Source organism: Salmo salar, chromosome ssa20 (assembly GCF_905237065.1).
Source record: "Salmo salar chromosome ssa20, Ssal_v3.1, whole genome shotgun sequence".
Taxonomy (NCBI): Eukaryota; Metazoa; Chordata; class Actinopteri; order Salmoniformes; family Salmonidae; genus Salmo; species Salmo salar.
This window is the reverse complement of record NC_059461.1, coordinates 72,728,971-72,746,238: the sequence shown is the minus strand read 5'-3', so window position 1 is coordinate 72,746,238 and position 17,268 is coordinate 72,728,971. Positions and strand designations below refer to the sequence as shown.

General features: G+C 43.5%; 1 protein-coding gene across 1 annotated transcript in view; it reads left to right on the top strand.

Annotated features, from left to right (window-relative positions):
* LOC106581294 (solute carrier family 12 member 9) overlaps positions 1-17,268 on the top strand; it is an 84,861-nt gene that overhangs the window by 39,190 nt on the left and 28,403 nt on the right. The window contains exon 10 of the mRNA XM_014163255.2: positions 11,765-11,957. Coding sequence (XP_014018730.2) covers positions 11,765-11,957 — 193 coding nt within the window. The remainder of the gene's footprint in view (positions 1-11,764; positions 11,958-17,268) is intronic.

Genomic DNA, 17,268 nt, shown 5'->3' with positions numbered 1-17,268 from the left:
TGCGTCCTGCACTGGTTGATCTGGTCCTGTAGAAGCTCTGTGTCTGGGCTGGTGGTGGTGTAGCTGGGGTCTGCTCCTTCAGCTCAGTAACCCATAGCTCTAACAGAGCCAGCCTGTCTCTCAGCAGGCTGATGGTAGTGTGGTCTTGGCTCTGGTGGTTGTAGGCAGACAGGGGGGAGGATAGCCCTGCTGTTGGGGTGCCTGAGGTGAGCGGAGAGGTCGGGTGCTGTCCTTGTCTTTTTTGCTTTCTGCCATCTTCCTTAGTGGGGAAGTCTCTCTCTTTCCTCCATCTCTCTCTCTCTTTCCTCCATCTCTCTCTCTCTTTCCTCCATCTCTCTCTCTCTTTCCTCCATCTCTCTCTCTCTTTCCTCCATCTCTCTTTCCTCCATCTCTCTTTCCTCCATCTCTCTCTCTCTCTTTCCTCCATCTCTCTCTCTCTCTTTCCTCCATCTCTCTCTCTCTTTCCTCCATCTCTCTTTCCTCCATCTCTCTCTCTCTCTTTCCTCCATCTCTCTCTCTCTTTCCTCCATCTCTCTCTCTCTCTTTCCTCCATCTCTCTCTCTCTCAAAATTCAATTCGCTTTATTGGCATGACGTAACAATATACATATTGCCAAAGCTTATTTTGGATATTTACAATATAAAAATTAGAATCAAAATTGTCAACGGGACAACAATAACCAAGGGTCAAAATAACCATACATTTAACAATAAGCATATAGTAGAGTACATGTGCAGGTTTATTGGTCTGTCAGACACTGTCCCTCAACTTATGGCAGGCAGCAATGTAGTGCGCTGCCAACACACAGCTCTCTGCGTCCTCCCCCAACTGGACGGGTAGCCTATCCTCATCAGAGAGGTGTTTAAAACCTTGAATAAGGGTTTCAAATTTGGGGAAATGACACTCTAATTGTTTTATATTTTTGACATTTTGTCAGGAAATGCAGCTCCGTCTCAGGTTCTGCTGTTGTACAGTGGTTGCACAGCCTTTCCTCTACAGGGAGCCGGTTTTCCTGTGTCTACCCTTCTCAATGGCAAGGCTGTGCTCACTGAGCCTGTACTTTGTCAAGGTTTTTCTAAGGTTTTGATTAGTAACCCTGGTCAAATATTTAGCCATGGTGTACTGTCGATTTAGGGCCAGATAGCACTGCATTTTGCTTTGTGCTTGTGTTTCCCAAAAAGCAAGGTAGTTTTGACTGTGTTGTAATTTGGTTTATTCTGATTGATTGGATGTTCTGGTCCTGAGGCTTCAGTGTGTTAGTAGAACAGGTTTGTGAACTCAGCCCCAGGACCAGCTGGATGAGGGGACTCTTTTCTTTGCTCAGCTCTTGGCATTGCAGGGCTTGGTAAAGATATGAGAGGGGGTCACTCTATTTTAGATGTTTCCAAAACTTAATTGCTCTTTTTTGAGTTTTTATTATTAGTGGATATTGGCCTAATTCTGCCCTGCATGCATTGTTTGTAGTTTTCCTCTGGACACGTATGAGAATCTTACAGAACTCTGCATGTAGGGTTTCAATGGGGTGTTTGTCCCATTTGATGAAATCTTGTTTTGCAAGTGGACCCCACACCTCGCTGCCATAAAGTGCAATTGGTTCAATGACATATTCAATTAGTTTTAGCCAAATTTGAATAGGTATTTCAATTTGAATTTGCTTTTTAATGGCGTAGAATGCCCTGCGTGCTTTCTCGCTCAGTTCATTCACTGCCTCATTAAGGTGTCCAGTTGAGCTCCATCTCTCTCTCTCTCTTTCTCTCGCTCTCTTTTTCCTCCATCTCTCTCTCTCCTCCATCTTTCTCTCCCCCCTGCCGTCTCACTCTGTTTTTCTCTCGTCTTCCTTTCACACACATGCTGCCCCCCCCCCCGCCTGATAGTGTTGAGTGTGTTAGTGTTCCACTGTATGCCAGCTGGGTGTTGTGCCCACGTGCTAATTAAGACATAAACTGTCCACTGCTCCCAGCTGCACATCTCAGAAGGGATGCAGATAAGTGTGTTGAATATGGTGAATCCTTAAACGTTGATGTGTGCTAGGGCTGCACAATTAATCAAATTTTAATCTAAATTGCGATATTGATGTTCAATATTCACAGCACACAGACAGACCCACCCCCTTTCACTCCTGCAGGCAGCACAGTTCAGTTAGTCTTCCAGCAGTACCTGTGTGCTGTTAATGATGTGTGCCTGGGTAGGTATGTGGACACATCTGTGTATCACAACTCATTTTTCATACAGGGGAAACCATCTCTACAAGTTCCTGCATCTCTGTACTTCTTTGTCCATATCAGTGCTTGTCCATGTGTCAAGGGTATATAAAGTGAACAAAGTTTTCTATATAGTTAACCAAACTTTTCCCAACCTCCGTATCTCCCTCCCTATTGGCCGACTGCTGATAAGGTGCGTGGTTAGCTGGCTGCTGTGGGGCACTTCCTTAATTCTATTAGCCTGTTGTTGCTGCTGTTGTCGCAGGGCGGGTATTGGGTGTTTGTTGTGTTCCCTGTGTCTCTTTCCAGCCGGAAACAATTTAAAGCCGTTTTAGTGCATCTCTCCCCTGAGAACTGCTCTCTAATTAGCATAACTCATTTAGCAGAAATATTTCCTCTTTCCCCTAAATTTGGCACACGGGTGTTTTAGCTGACAGGGAGCGGGCTACTGAATTATGATGTAGCGGAAGAGCTGTCCGCTTGTTAAGTGTGTGCGTGTGTCCTCTGTGTGCGAGAAAAGAGTGTAAAGGGATGTGTGAAATGGCGTGTGAAAATCTGTGTGTGCGTTTTCACTGTGTCCAACACACCCCTCTTAATCTTTCTGAATGTGTGTTTAAAGGGCCGTGGAAGGCCTGTTGGCTGCAGCTTTATCAGGAAATGGCTCCTCTGGGTCAGTATGTTCTACTACTGATGGGACTGACTACTGGGTTTAGACCAGAGGACAGAGCTGAGTGGCTTAGACACACACACACACACACACACACACACACACACACACACACACACACACACAGGCTATATTTTTGAGTAAGACTTGAAAACCAGGCTCTGTTAAAACCTGTTGGGGCTACAGGTTAGCAATGAACCCCGAGCCGGGATTGCTAACAAGGCTGGAAATTCAAAACATCAAAAATCTAATAATTTCAATTTCTCAAACAATCAACTATTTTACACAATTTAAATGATAAACATCTCCTTAATCTAACCACATTGTTCGATTTTCAAAGAGGCTTTACGGCAAAAGCATAAAGTTAGATTATGTTAGGACAGTACATAGCCACAAAAGTACAAACATCCATTTTCAATTCAAGGTCAGGCGTCACCAAAAGCAGAAACCAGCTTGAATTATGCACTAACTTTTGTCAATCTCCATCAGATGACACTCCTAGGACATTATGTTATACAATACATGCATTTTTTGTTCCGTCAAGTTCATATTTATATCCAAAAACAGCATTTTACAGTAGCGTGAAATTCAGATTTTTTCTTCTCTGAAATGCTTCCGGTGAACATAACAAAATTACTATTCGAAAACATTGGTAAATTATAATATTGTCATTCAAAGAATAATATATTATCATCTCGTAATTGCTACCGAATGGCCAGATCTCAAAATAACTTTACTGGGAAATCACATTTTGCAATAAACGGGGTGCTATGCTAAGAACAACAGGCTATGCTATACAGTTAGCATCATCTAAAATCGATAATAACATTGTAAATATCCCCTTACCTTTGATTATCTCCATCAGAAGGGAGGCATCCCAGGTCCGGAAGGCATCCCAGGTCCGGAACAAATGTGGTTTCTTTTGACAAAGTTCATAATTTATGTCCAAATAACACCAAGTACTTAGCGTTCATTATGCTCCCACAAAACGTGGTGGTGCTGGTAAAATCACGCCGAAAAGCTAAAAAAACCTAGTAAATAATCTATTTATGTTCGTTCAAACATGTCAAATGTTGTTTAGCATTAATCTTTTGGTCCATTTTTAACGTTAAACATCAGTAATATTTTCACACAACCTATCCTATGTCTAGATAAAAAATGATGACAAACTCACGTTTCTCAGATTTATGCGCAGGCGCAAAAAAATGAAGTGATGACATGTCAACTTCCTTGGATTCTAATTTGCTCTCTGTTTATCATAGACGCTTCAAACAACTTTATAAAGATCGTTGACATCTAGTGGAAGCCGTAGGTGTTGCGAAATGATTCCTTTCTCACTATGGTATCTATAAAACAATGACACTAAATAGTACAGTCACAAAATTCAATCTATTTTTCACAGGTTTTTGCCTGCAATATGAGTTTTGTTATACTTACAGACACCATTCAAACTGTTTTAGAAAATTCAGAGTGTTTTCTATCCGAATGTGTTAATAATATGCATATCCTAGCTTCTGAGTTGGTGTAGGAGGCAGTTAAAAATGGGCACATCTTTTTTTCAAAATGTCTCAATACTGCCCCCGAGCCCCAACAGGTCAGTCTGAGTGTACGTTTTGTGCAGGTTACTACTAATTACTTCTAGAATGATATGTAATGTGTGAATGAGCCCTCACTGACATTGTATTTCTAGATCTGCCAACTTTGTGTGCACTTGAGTCAAGTGTGTGTTTGCAGAGCGAGGGTGTTTAAGGTGATGGTCGGCCATAACAGTTATGTCATCTAATCATGATGTGTCTTTTGGCTGGCTGGCTGCCGTGTCCCCTCTCTCTCCCTCTCTAAATACTTGATGGTGGACATTTTTAAATTTTTTGCTAATATCAGCAAAGTGACATCAGTCATTGGGAAATGATTGGTAGCAAAGTGACATCAGCCATTGGGAAATGATTGGTAGCAAAGTGACATCAGTCATTGGGAAATGATTGGTAGCAAAGTGACATCAGCCATTGGGAAATGATTGGTAGCAAAGTGACATCAGCCATTGGGAAATGATTGGTAGCAAAGTGACATCAGTCATTGGGAAATGATTGGTATGCGAGAGAGGAGGGGAGAGGCATGGGGAATGCCAGCGACGCACTGCCACTAATGAGAGAGGGATTAAAGAGAGCGAAAGAAAGGGAGAGCAGGCAGGTTGAGCTTTTAACATAATGACTCTCCAGCAGGGAGGGAGGGAGAGAGAAAGGAGTGGATAGCGAGTAAGGGGGACTGTGAGAGAAGGGGGGGTGTAAGATTGAAAAGTAAGACATTGGGGGATGACAAATTGTGAAATTAGAGCTAAAACAAATGGAAAGTGTGGAGAGAAAGTTGAGCAAACAGTAGGGGAAAGAAGAGCTACACCTATATATACAAAAGTATGTGGACGCCCCTTCAAATAAGAGGATTCGGCCATGCAATCTCCATAGACAAACATTGGCAGTAGAATGGCCCGTACTGAAGAGATCAGTGACTTTCAATGTGGCACTGTCATATGATGCTGCCTTTCCAACAAGTAAGTTTGTCAAATTTCTGCGCTGCTAGAGCTGCCCCGGTCAACTGTAAGTGATGTTATTGTGAAGTGGAAACTTCTAGGAGCAACAACAGCTCAGTGGTAAGCCACACAAGCTCACAGAACGGAAACGCTGAGTGCTGAAGCGCATAAAGTCGTCTGTTCTCAGTTGCAACACTCACTACTGAGTTCCAAACTGCCTCTGGAAGCAACGTCAGCACAAGAACTGTTCATCGGGAGCTTCATGAAATGGGTTTCCATGGCCGAGCAGCCAAACACAAGCCTAAGATCACTATGCACAATGCCAAGCATCGGCTGGAGTGGTGTAAAGCTCACCTTGTCCCGTGTGGCTCAGTTGGTAGAGCATGGTGTTTGCAACGCCAGGGTTGTGGGTTCGATTCCCACGGGGGGCCAGTACGGAAAGAAAATGTATGAAATGTATGCATTCACTACTGTAAGTCGCTCTGAATAAGAGCGTCTGCTAAATGACTAAAATGTAAAAATGCGTTCTCTGGAGGGATGAATCACGCTTCACCATCTGGCAGTCCAACGGAAAAATCTGGGTTTGGCAGATGTCAGGAGAACCTGCCCCAATGCATACTGCCAACTGTAAAGTTTGGTGGAGAAGTCGTAATGGTCTGGGGCTGTTTTCCATGGTTTTTCGTCAGGCCCCTTAGTTCCAGTGAAAGGAAATCTTATCAATGCCCCTGTGCACAAAGCGAAGTCCATACAGAAATGGCTTGTTGAGATAATTGTGGAAGAACTTGACTGGCTTGCACAGAGCCCAGACCTCAGCCCCATAGAGCACCTTTGGTAATAATTGAAACGCCGACTGCAAGCCAGGCCTAATCGCCCAACATCAGTGCCCAACCTCACTAATGCTCTTGAGGCTGAATGGAAGCAAGTCCCTGCAGCAATGTTCCAACATCTAGTGGAAAGCCTTACATTTACGTCATTTAGCAGACGCTCTTATCCAGAGCGACTTCCCAGAAGAGTGGAAGCTGTTATAGCAGCAAAGGGGGACCAACTCCATATTAATGCCCATGATTTTGGAATGAGATGTTCGACGAGCAGGTGTCCACATACTTTTGGTCATGTAGTGTATTTCACTCTCCTCTGGTGATGGAGAGAATGGGGCAGTCATTACCGTCCTCTCCTTTTCTAATCTTCTCTATCTCTCCCATCACATTTTAGCGGGAGCTACTTATCAATTAGCGCTCGGGTGCGTTCCACTCTGTTAATGAAGCTAAGTCTTTTAGCGTAGCCTAGCTCTCCCAGCTGGGCCCGGGCCTGTTCATTTGCATGATAATTACAGTAGCTAGCCTTAATAGCTGTTTATCTGCTGAAGATGTTATTGCAGGAGATTGGGGTCGCTACATGATCAATGACTCTACCTTTGTTTGCACCTGCCCTCATGGGGAACTCAGGTGTGATACACGCATGCATCACATTAACACACACATGCATCAAACACACATACATCACACTAACACACACATGCATCAAACACACATACATCACACTAACACACACATGCATCAAACACACATACATCACACTAACACACACATGCATCAAACACACATACATCACATTAACACACGCACGCATCAAACACACATGCATCACATTAACACACGCATGCATCACATTAACACACACATGCATCAAACACACGCAAATGCATACATCAGACACGCTCACACTCATTGACACACACGCATACAGTGCATTCGGGAAGTGATCAGACACCTTGACTATTCCCACAATTTGTTACATTACAGCCTTATTCTAAAATGGATAGATTTTTTTTTTCATCAATCTACACACAATACCCCATAATGACAAAGCAAAAACACTTTTTTTTCTGCAAATGTTTTAAAAATAAAAATGGGAGGGGTGGAAATATTTGAGATATGTCCTTAACATGATCCAAAGTGCTAATTTCAGACAGCGCAGGTAGGGATATTTAAGATGAACCAAAAGCTGGTTTTGGCAGTTGGTTATGTTATGAATTTGACCGTGGAAACGCAGCCTATCCATATGAGCATGGAGTAAGACCAGCCTAAGGTGCTTTTAGTGCCTGTATTTTTTGCATTTAGAAACATATAAACAATTTTTTTCCCATTTCGTTTTTTTATTTGGCATAGCCTCCCCTCTCAATGAAGGCTTTTTTTGTCCTGCCGAATGCAATCGCAAAGTAGTCTAAAAGATTTGGTTCCCGAGATCACTTGGAAATAAATCTTAATCACCAACACTTTATTAAATTATAAAGTTAGCGAGGAGTAAAACGGTGAACTGAAATTCCCTTTTTACCAATGCATTGCAGGCAGGCCCACATTATTTTGGCCATGCAGGTCCTGTTTTGGATGTGTGTAAAACCCTGTCCATGATGTACGTGCACATGCCCATCATGAAACGAGAGATGTGAATCCCGGTGAACCTTGTATTTAGAGGTTACCTGTAACCTGTAACAATTGCTTGTGTTCAGTTTCATTCACTGCATTACCAAAAGTATGTGGACAACTGCTCCTCAAACGTCTCATTCCAAAATCGAGGGCATTAATATGGAGTTGGTCCCCCCTTTGCTGCTATAACAGCCTCCATTCTTCTGGAAAGGCTTTCGACTAGATGTTGGAACATTTCTGCGGGGACTTGCTGCCATTCAGCCACAAGAGCATTAGTGAGGTTGGGCACTGATGTTGGGTGATTAGGCCTGGCTCACAGTCGCCGTTCCAATTCATCCCAAAGGTGTTCGCTGGGTTGAGGTCTGGGCTCTGCAGGCCAGTCAAGTTCTTCCACACCAATCTCAACAAACCATTTCTGTATGGACTTGTTCACGGGAGCATTGTCATGATGCAACAGGAAAGGGCCATCACCAAACTATTGCCACAAAGTTGGAAGCACAGAGTCATCTAGAATGTAATTTGTATGCTATATCATTAAGATTTCCCTTCACTGGAACTAAGGGGCCTAGCCCGAACCATGAAAAACAGCCCCAGACCAGTATTCCTCCTCCACCAAACTTTACAGTTGGCACTATACATTGGGGCAGGTAGCGTTCCCCTGGCATCCGCCAAGCCCAGATTTGTCAGTTGGACTGCCAGATGGTGAAGGGTGGTTCATCTTTACAGAGAATGCGTTTCCACTGCTCCAGATTCCAATGGTGGCAAGCTTTACACCGCTCCAGCCGACGCTTGACATTGTGCATGGTGATCTTAGGCTTGTGTTTGGCTGCTCGGCCATGGAAACCCATTTCATGACGCTCCCAATGAACAGTTCTTGTGCTGACCTTGCTTCCAGAGGCAGTTTGGAACTCGAATGAGTGTTGCAACCGACGACAGATTTTTACGCACTTCAGCTCTCGGTGGTCCCGTTCTGTGAGCTTGTGTGGCCTACCACTTCACAGCTGAGCTGTTGTTGCTCCTAGATGTTTCCACTTAACAATTACAGAACTTAGTTTACCGGGGCAGCTTTAGCAGGGCAGAAATTTGACAAACTGACTTGTTGGAAAGGTGGCAGCCTATGACGGTGCCACATTGAAAGTCACTGAGCTCTTCAATAAGGCCATTCTACTGCCAATGTTTGTCTATGGAGATTGCATGGCTGTGTGCTTGATTTTATACACCTGTCAGCAACGGGTGTGGCAGAAATAACCAAATCCACGTATTTATTTACTTAACTTTTTTTTAACTATGCAAGTCAGTTAAGAACAAATTCTTATTTACAATGACGGCCTACCCTGGCCAAACCCTAACGACACTGGGCCAATTGTGCGCCGCCCTATGGGACTCCCAACCACGACCGGTTGTGATACAGCCTGGAATCGAACCCGGGTCTGTAGTGACGCCTCTAGCACTGCGCTGCGCCACTCGGGAGGGGTGTCCACATACTTTTGTATATATAAATATAGTGTTTTTTCAAAACCCAAGCCCTCCCTCAGGCCTACTACTGTATAACGAAGGCTGGTTTAACAGCAATGTGTGTTTTTTTTATCCTGCCGATTTTATGATATCATTACATTTATAGTTGTAAAAAAAAAAAAAAAAAAGGATTTGTTGTAATAAAATTTAAAGAAAAACAAGCAATCTTATTAGAATAGTTCTCCTTCCTGGTTTTATGGTGACAACGTCCGTGGCGTACATGCAACTTCTGGAGATGTGTGAATGTGATCTCATCTGTAAGATGGTTCTGATTATGCTCATAAAACAGGCCTATTGGGGAGCAGTATAACAGTGAGTGGACATTCTGCCTTTTTCTTTATATTGAATCTTTGTCCATCTACTGTGAAATGTTTGGATGTGCGTAAAACCCTCCATAGTCTGCGTTGTTTTAATATTCAATGCCCACGGGTAGAAATGATGGTGCCTGTAAGTGTGACGGCCTATTTAAAACAAGTTGTTTTGATTCAAATTATTTATGTTTTTAGACCTTATCAGTAATTAAATGAATCTTCCTCATTGATGTTTGGCATGTCCATGCTCAGCCGTAATGCAATTTACAGTAGGTCTAGTGCCTATGTCCGTGTGAATGCTATTGAATCCATGCAATTAATTAGAACAATGTGGAATGCAAATGGTTTCAAGTTAATGCATTTAGCATAGATAGGTCTACATTTTTATTTCATTTCTATAAGCTAATTAACTATCTTTGGAATTGGAGTTGATTCCAAGGCAATACATAAGACTGTAAATACACAACTTGAAGCAACCAAACGTTTCACAATGGAGCATGTTCTGATTGGCCAGTGAGGGGCCACGCCTCAACACACCCACAACTTGTTTATTCATCAAAACGCAGCCTTTTCCCTACAATGCCAGCAAGTGCACTGATAATTGTGATAGTGAAAATGGAAAAAAATATTCCTGACCCAGCCTTGAACCTATAGCACTACGGCCTGCGCTTAGATTTACCATTGCATACGGTTTGTTAAATTGGATCCATCCAATGTTTGTTTTCTTGGAAAGCTGTGAGTGTTATTATATGATACAATATCAGTACTTGTTACATTACAACTTGTCTAAGTCCTAACATCAACTTATTTCAGCCAGTGTGTGTCTGTGGATTGTTGGAATATTGGCAGTCCTCTAAAACTGTCTGGCTAACAAACATAAAGTGCAGATAAATTCTTCAAATTCATTATTTGATATTATCTTATCACACCACTAGAAATCCATAGTTGACCAACTCCCTGACTAAAATGGCTGACCTTAATCAAATCAAATTGAAGTTTATTGGTCACGTACACAGTTCAGCAAGTGTTATAGCGGTGCAGCAAAATGCTAATGTTACTAGCTCCTAACAATGCAGTCAAATGTCAAACAGCTAGAATATTTTTTTTTAAATGCAATCGATACATATTTACACAAACTAAACTAAGAATGATGTGAACAGCAGTGGATACACTGAGTGTATAAAACATTATGAGCACCTTCCTAATATTGAGTTGTACCCCCCTTTGCCCTCAGAACAGCCTCAATTCATTGGGACATGGACTCTATGGTCGAAAGCGTTCCACAGGGATGCTGGACCATGTTGACTCCAATGCTTCCCACAGTTGTCAAGTTGGCTGGATGTCCTTTGGATGGTGGACCATTCTTGATTCACGGGAAACTGTTGTGTGAAAAACGTTGCCGTTCTTGACGCACTCAAACCGGTGCACCTGGCATCTACTACCATTCCCCTACTATTAAAGGCACTTCAATATTTTGACTTGCCCATTCACCTTCTGAATGGCACACGTACACAATCCATGTCTCAATTATCTCAGGGCTTAAAAATCCTTCTTTAACCTGTCTCCTCCCCTTCACCTAAACTGATTTTGACGTGGATTTAACAAGTGGCATCAATAAGGGATCATAGCTTTCACTTGAATTCACCTTGTCATTCTGCCAAGGTAGGGCTGGTGGGGCTAAGGTTTTATACACTCTGTTTATTAGTGAGCTATGTTAAGAATCAAGTATATCCATAAATATGTGGTGTATGTTCCTGCCCATTCTCGTATTCTAATTATATGCTCACAAACACATTAACTAACACACTCATTTACTCTCTCTCTCAAACTCACACAATGCATGTACACTACACACTGAACTGTACACCTTTCTATAGATGCAGTTAGTCTAAGACTGAATGAGTTTGTGCACAAAAACACAACGGATAATTAACCCAATCACTTTCTATACACTGACTCACCTCCAGTTGTTATCATGCTTAGATAGAGCTTTACGTTCACTTAGATTGTGTGAGCGAGAGAGTGGGGAAAGCGAGAGAGAAGAAATAAGATTATTTGCTTCTCTAAAAGCACATGCATTTGCAAAGGTGTGTGTGTGTGTGTGAACCCTCTCCCTCCAGGCCAACCTTCCGTTACTTCACCTGGCACACCTGTGTGCTGGGCATCGTGGGCTGTGCGATCATGATGTGCCTGATCAACGCTATCTACGCCTCAGCCTCCATCGCCTTCATGCTGCTACTACTGCTGCTCATCCACTACCTCAGCCCTACCAGCAGCTGGGGCTATATCAGCCAGGCTCTCATCTTCCACCAGGTACACACACACTTCTGCGCTACATCCACTTTCTCAGCTACATCAGTCTGCAGAACATTATGACATGACATCATCCAGTAGGGTTGGGCGGTATCCAGGATTTCACATGGTTATACTGTCATTCTCTCATCTTGGAATGTACGCTATTACCAGTTTCGTACACAAGGGGGCAAAAAGAAATCCCATTGGGCGACTACCAGAATGCTAACACAATTAGCACAAGTAATAACTAATTTCCATGGAAGCTACTAGCTAAGTATGTTAACGAGCACAAATTAATATAAATGAATTGCAAAGACAGGCACTCTAGCTCATAAAATTATACATACAGTGCATTCGGAAAGTATTCAGACCCTTGACTTTTTCCACATTCTGTTACGTTACAGCCTTATTCTAAAATGGATTACATAGATTTTTTTCTCCAAGTCAAAAACAGGTTTTTAGAAATGTATGCAAATGTCTTAAAAACATATGTATGTATGTATTACATTTACATAAGTATTCAGACCCATTACTCAGTGTTTTGTTGAAGCACCTTTTGGCAGTGATTTATCTATTTTCAGGTCTCTACAGAGATATTTGATCGGGTTCAAGTCCGGCTCTGGCTAGGCCACTCAAGGACATTCAGAGACTTATACAGAAGCCACTCCTGCGTTGTCTTGGCTGTGTGATTAGGGTCGTTGTTCTGTGGAAGGTGAACCTTCACCCCAGTCTGAGGTCCTGAGCTCTCTGGAGCAGGTTTTCATCAAGGATCTCTCTGTACTTTGCTCAGTTCATCTTTCCCTCAATCCTGACTAGTCTCCCAGTCCCTGCTGCTGAAAACATCCCCACAGCATGATGCAGCCACCACCATGCTTCACCGTAAGGATGGTGTCAGGTTTCTTCCAGACGTGACACTTGGCATTCAGGCCAAATAGTTCAATTTCGCTTTCATCAGACCAGAGAATCTTGTTTCTCATAGTCTAAGTCCATTACGTGCCTTTTAGCAAACTCTAAGCGAGCTGTCGTGTACATTTTTACTGAGGAGTTGCTTCCGTCTGGCCACTCTACCGTAAAGGCCTGATTGGTCGAGTGCTGCAGAGATGGCCGTCCTTCTGGAAGGTTCTCCCATCTCCACAGAGGAACTCTGTCAGAGTGACCATCGGGTTCTTGGTCAACTCCCTGATCAAGGCCCTTCACCCCCAATTGCTCAGTTTGGCCAGGCGGCCAGCTCTAGGAAGTGTCTTGGTAGTTCAAAACTTCTTCCATTTAAGAATGATGGAGGCCACTGTGTTCTTGGGGACCTTCAATACTGCAGAAATGTTTTGGTACCTTTCCCCAGATCTGTGCCTCGACACAATCCTGTCTCAGAGCTCTACAGACAATTCCTTCGACCTCATGGCTTGGCTTTTGCACTGACATGCACTGTCAACTGTGGGACTTTATAAAGACAGGTGTCTCTTTCCAAATCATGTCCAATCGATTGAATTTACCACAAATGGACATCAAGTTGTAGAAACATATCAAGGATGATCAATGGAAACAGAGTGCACCTGAGGTCAATGTTGAGTCTCATAGCAAAGAGTCTGAATACTTTTATGTAAATAAGGTATTTCTGTTTTTTATTTTTAATACATTTGCAAACATTTCTAAAAACCTGTTTTTGCGTTGTCATTATGTGGTACTGTGTGCAGATTGAGGATTATTTTTTATTTAATCCATTTTAGAATAAGGCTGTAACAAAATGTGGAAAATGGGAATGTCTGAATACTTACCGAATGCACTGTATATACTGTAGGTAGGAGCTATCGAATGTCATTTTGGTGAGTTTGGACATTTCCAAGCGAATGTGAACAAGAGACATTGTGCAAAGGAACAAATATTTTTTGTATTGGCAGCTGTACAGAACTCATCCAAAGGGCTTTGACTTCTCAAACACGGCAGAAAGCTAACACAATATGATGCCCTGTCACCTTATTAATTCAGCCTTTTACTAAAATAAGTAGCTAGTTAAACATAAGGGTTGCGTTAACGCAGAATTCTGTTTTTCACGCTGGAAAAATAAATAAAAACTAAAATATATTGCTGCGTTTTGTAAACGCAGATATACAATGCTTCTTGTTGTAATTTCTGTTCTGCATCAGACAAATGTTGTGCTTCAGTTGCACGTCTCCACTCGGATGACAATTCTCTAACAGGCATTTTATCAGCAGACTGCGCTCTGACTGATGTGTAGCTACTTTTCTCATGTACTTTTCTCAGTGTAGCCAGCCTACTTTTCTCCGGTAAAATGCAATATTGACTTTAAAACATTAGGGAATGTAGCTGTTGCTGGTTCCAGTATGGTGCCGACAGAGATGGTCCCTTTGAGTTCTTAGGAAAGTTTTTTTTTTTTATGTGTTATTTCTTACGTTGTTACCCCAGGAAATCTTAAGTCTTATTACATACAGCCGGTAAGAACTATTGGATATAAGAGCAACGTCAATTTACCAACATTACAACCAGGAACACAGCTTTCCCGAAGCGGATCCTCTGTTCGGACCACCACCCAGGACATTGGATCTAATTCCAGTAGGCGATCCAAAACAATGACGCCGCAGAAGGGGCAGACGAAGCGGCACCTGGCCAAGCTCCGTAGACGTGCACACCGCTGCCAAGTATACTATTGCCAATGTCCAGTCTCTTGACAGCAAGGTAGACAAAATTCGAGCAAGGGTTGCCTTCCAGAGAAACATCAGAGATTGTAACATGTCTCTTTCACCGGAAACATGGCTTTCTCGGGATATGTTGTCGGAATCGGTTCAGCCACCGGGCTTCTCCATGCATCGTGCCTACGGAGATAAACACCTCTCTGGGAAGAGGAAGGGCGGGGGTGTATGCTTCATGATTAACGACTCATGGCGTACGCATAACAACATACAGGAACTCAAGTCCTTCTGCTCACCCGATCAAGAATTCCTTACAATCAAGTGCCGGCATTTTACCTACCAAGAGAATTCTCGTAAGTTATAGTAACAGCTGTGTACATTCCCCTTCAAGCAGACACCAAGATGGCCACCAAGGAACTTCACTGGACTAAATGCAAACTGGAAACCATACATCCTGAGGCTGCATTTGTTGTAACTGGGGATTTTAACAAACCTAAATTCTTCCAGCATATTGATTGCGCTACGCGCAAGCGCAACACCCTTCGCCACTGCTACTCTAACTTCCGCAATGCATTCAAAGCCTTCCCCCGCCCTCCCTTCGGCAAATACGATCACAACGCCATCTTGCTCCTTCCGTCTTATAGGCAAAAACTCAAACAGGATGTACCAGTGACGAGAAACATTAAATGCTGGTCCGACCAATCAGAAGCCACGCTTCAAGATTGTTTTCATCACGCGGACTGGAATATGTTCCGGTCAGCCTCAGAGAACAACACGCTGACTGTGAGTTTATAAGGAAGTGCATTGGAGATGTTGTACCCACTGTGACTATTAAAACCTACCTTAGCCAGAAACTGTGGATGGATGGCAGCATTTGCGCAAAACTGAAAGCACGAACCACCGCATTAAACCATGGAAAGAGGTCTGGGAATATGTCTGAATATAAACAAGGTAGCTATTCCCTCCGCAAAGCAATCAAACAAGCGAAATGCAGGTACAGGGACAAGGTGGAGTCGCAATTCAAAGGCTGAGACACGAGATGTATGTGGCAGGGTTTACAGGAAATTACGGACTACAAACATAAATCCAGCCGCGTCACGGACACCGACATCGCTTCCAGACAAACTAAACACCTTCTTTGCTCGTGGCCCACTGACAAGGACTGTGCCCCTCCTCCGTGGCTGACGTGTGTAAAACATTTAAACGTGTTAACCCTCGCAAGGCTGCTGGCCCAGACAGCATCCCTAGCCGCATCCTCAAAGCATGCGCAAACCAGCTGGCTGGTGTGTTTACGGACATATTCAATCGCTCCCTATCCCAGTCTTTTGTCCCCACATGCTTCAAGATGGCTACCATTGTTCCTGTACCCAAGAAGGTAAATATAACTGAACTAAAAGACTACCGCCCCGTAGCACACACTTTTGTCATCATGAAGTGCTTTGAGAGACTAGTCAAGATCATGTCACCTCCACCTTACTGACCACCCTAGGCCCACTTCAGATTGCATACCGCCCCAACACGTCCACAGACGATGCAATCACCATCTCACTGCATACTGCCCTATCCCATCTGGACAAAAGGAATACCTATGTAATTGACTACATTCATTGACTGTTCATTGACTACAGCTCAGCATTCAACACCATAGTACCCTCCAAGCTCATCATCAAGCTGGAGACCCTGGGTCTCATCCTCGCCCTGTGCAATTGGGTCCTGGACTTTCTGACGGTCTGCCCCAGGTGGTGAAGGTAGGAAACAACATCTCCACTTCTCTGACCCTCAACACAGGGGCCCCACAAGGGTAGTTGCTCAGCCCCCTCCTGTACTCCCTGTTCACCCATGACTATGTGGCCATGCACGCCTCCAACTCAATCATCAAGTTTGCAGACAACACAACAGTAGTGGGCTTGATTATCAACAACAACGAGATGGCCTACAGGGAGGAGGTGAGGGCACTCTGAGTGGGGTGTCAGGAAAACAACCTCACTCAACGTCAATAAAACAAAGGAGATGATCATGGACTTCAGGAACAGCAGAGGGAGCACCCTCCTATCCACATCGAAGGGACAGCAGTGGAGACTGGAACGTTTTTTTTAAGTCCCTGGGTGTACACATCAACGACAAACTGAAATGATCCACCCACACAGACGGTGTGGTGAAGAAGGCGCAACAGCGCTTCTTCAACCTCAGGAGGCTGAAGAAATTTGGCTTGTCACCCAAAACCCTGACAAATTTTTACAGATGCACAATCGAGAGCATCCTGTCGGCCTGTATCACAGCCTGATACGGCAACTGCACTGCCCTCAACCGCAAGGCTCTCCAGAGGGTGGTGCGGTCTTCACAATGCATCACTGGTGGCAAACTACCTGCCCTCCATGACACCTACAGCACCCGATGTCACAGGAAGGCCAAAAAGATAATCAAGGACAACAACCACCCGAGCCACTGCCTGTTCACACCACTACCATCCAGAAGACCATGTCAGTACAGGTGCATCAAAGCAGGGACGGAGAGACTGAAAAACAGCTTCTATCTCAAGGCCATCAGACTGTTAAACAGCCATCACTAACACAGAGAGGCTGCTGCCTACACTGAGACGCAATCACTGGACACTTTAATAAATGGATCACTAGTCACTTTAAACAATGCACTCTAAATAATACCACTTTAATAATTTTTGCATA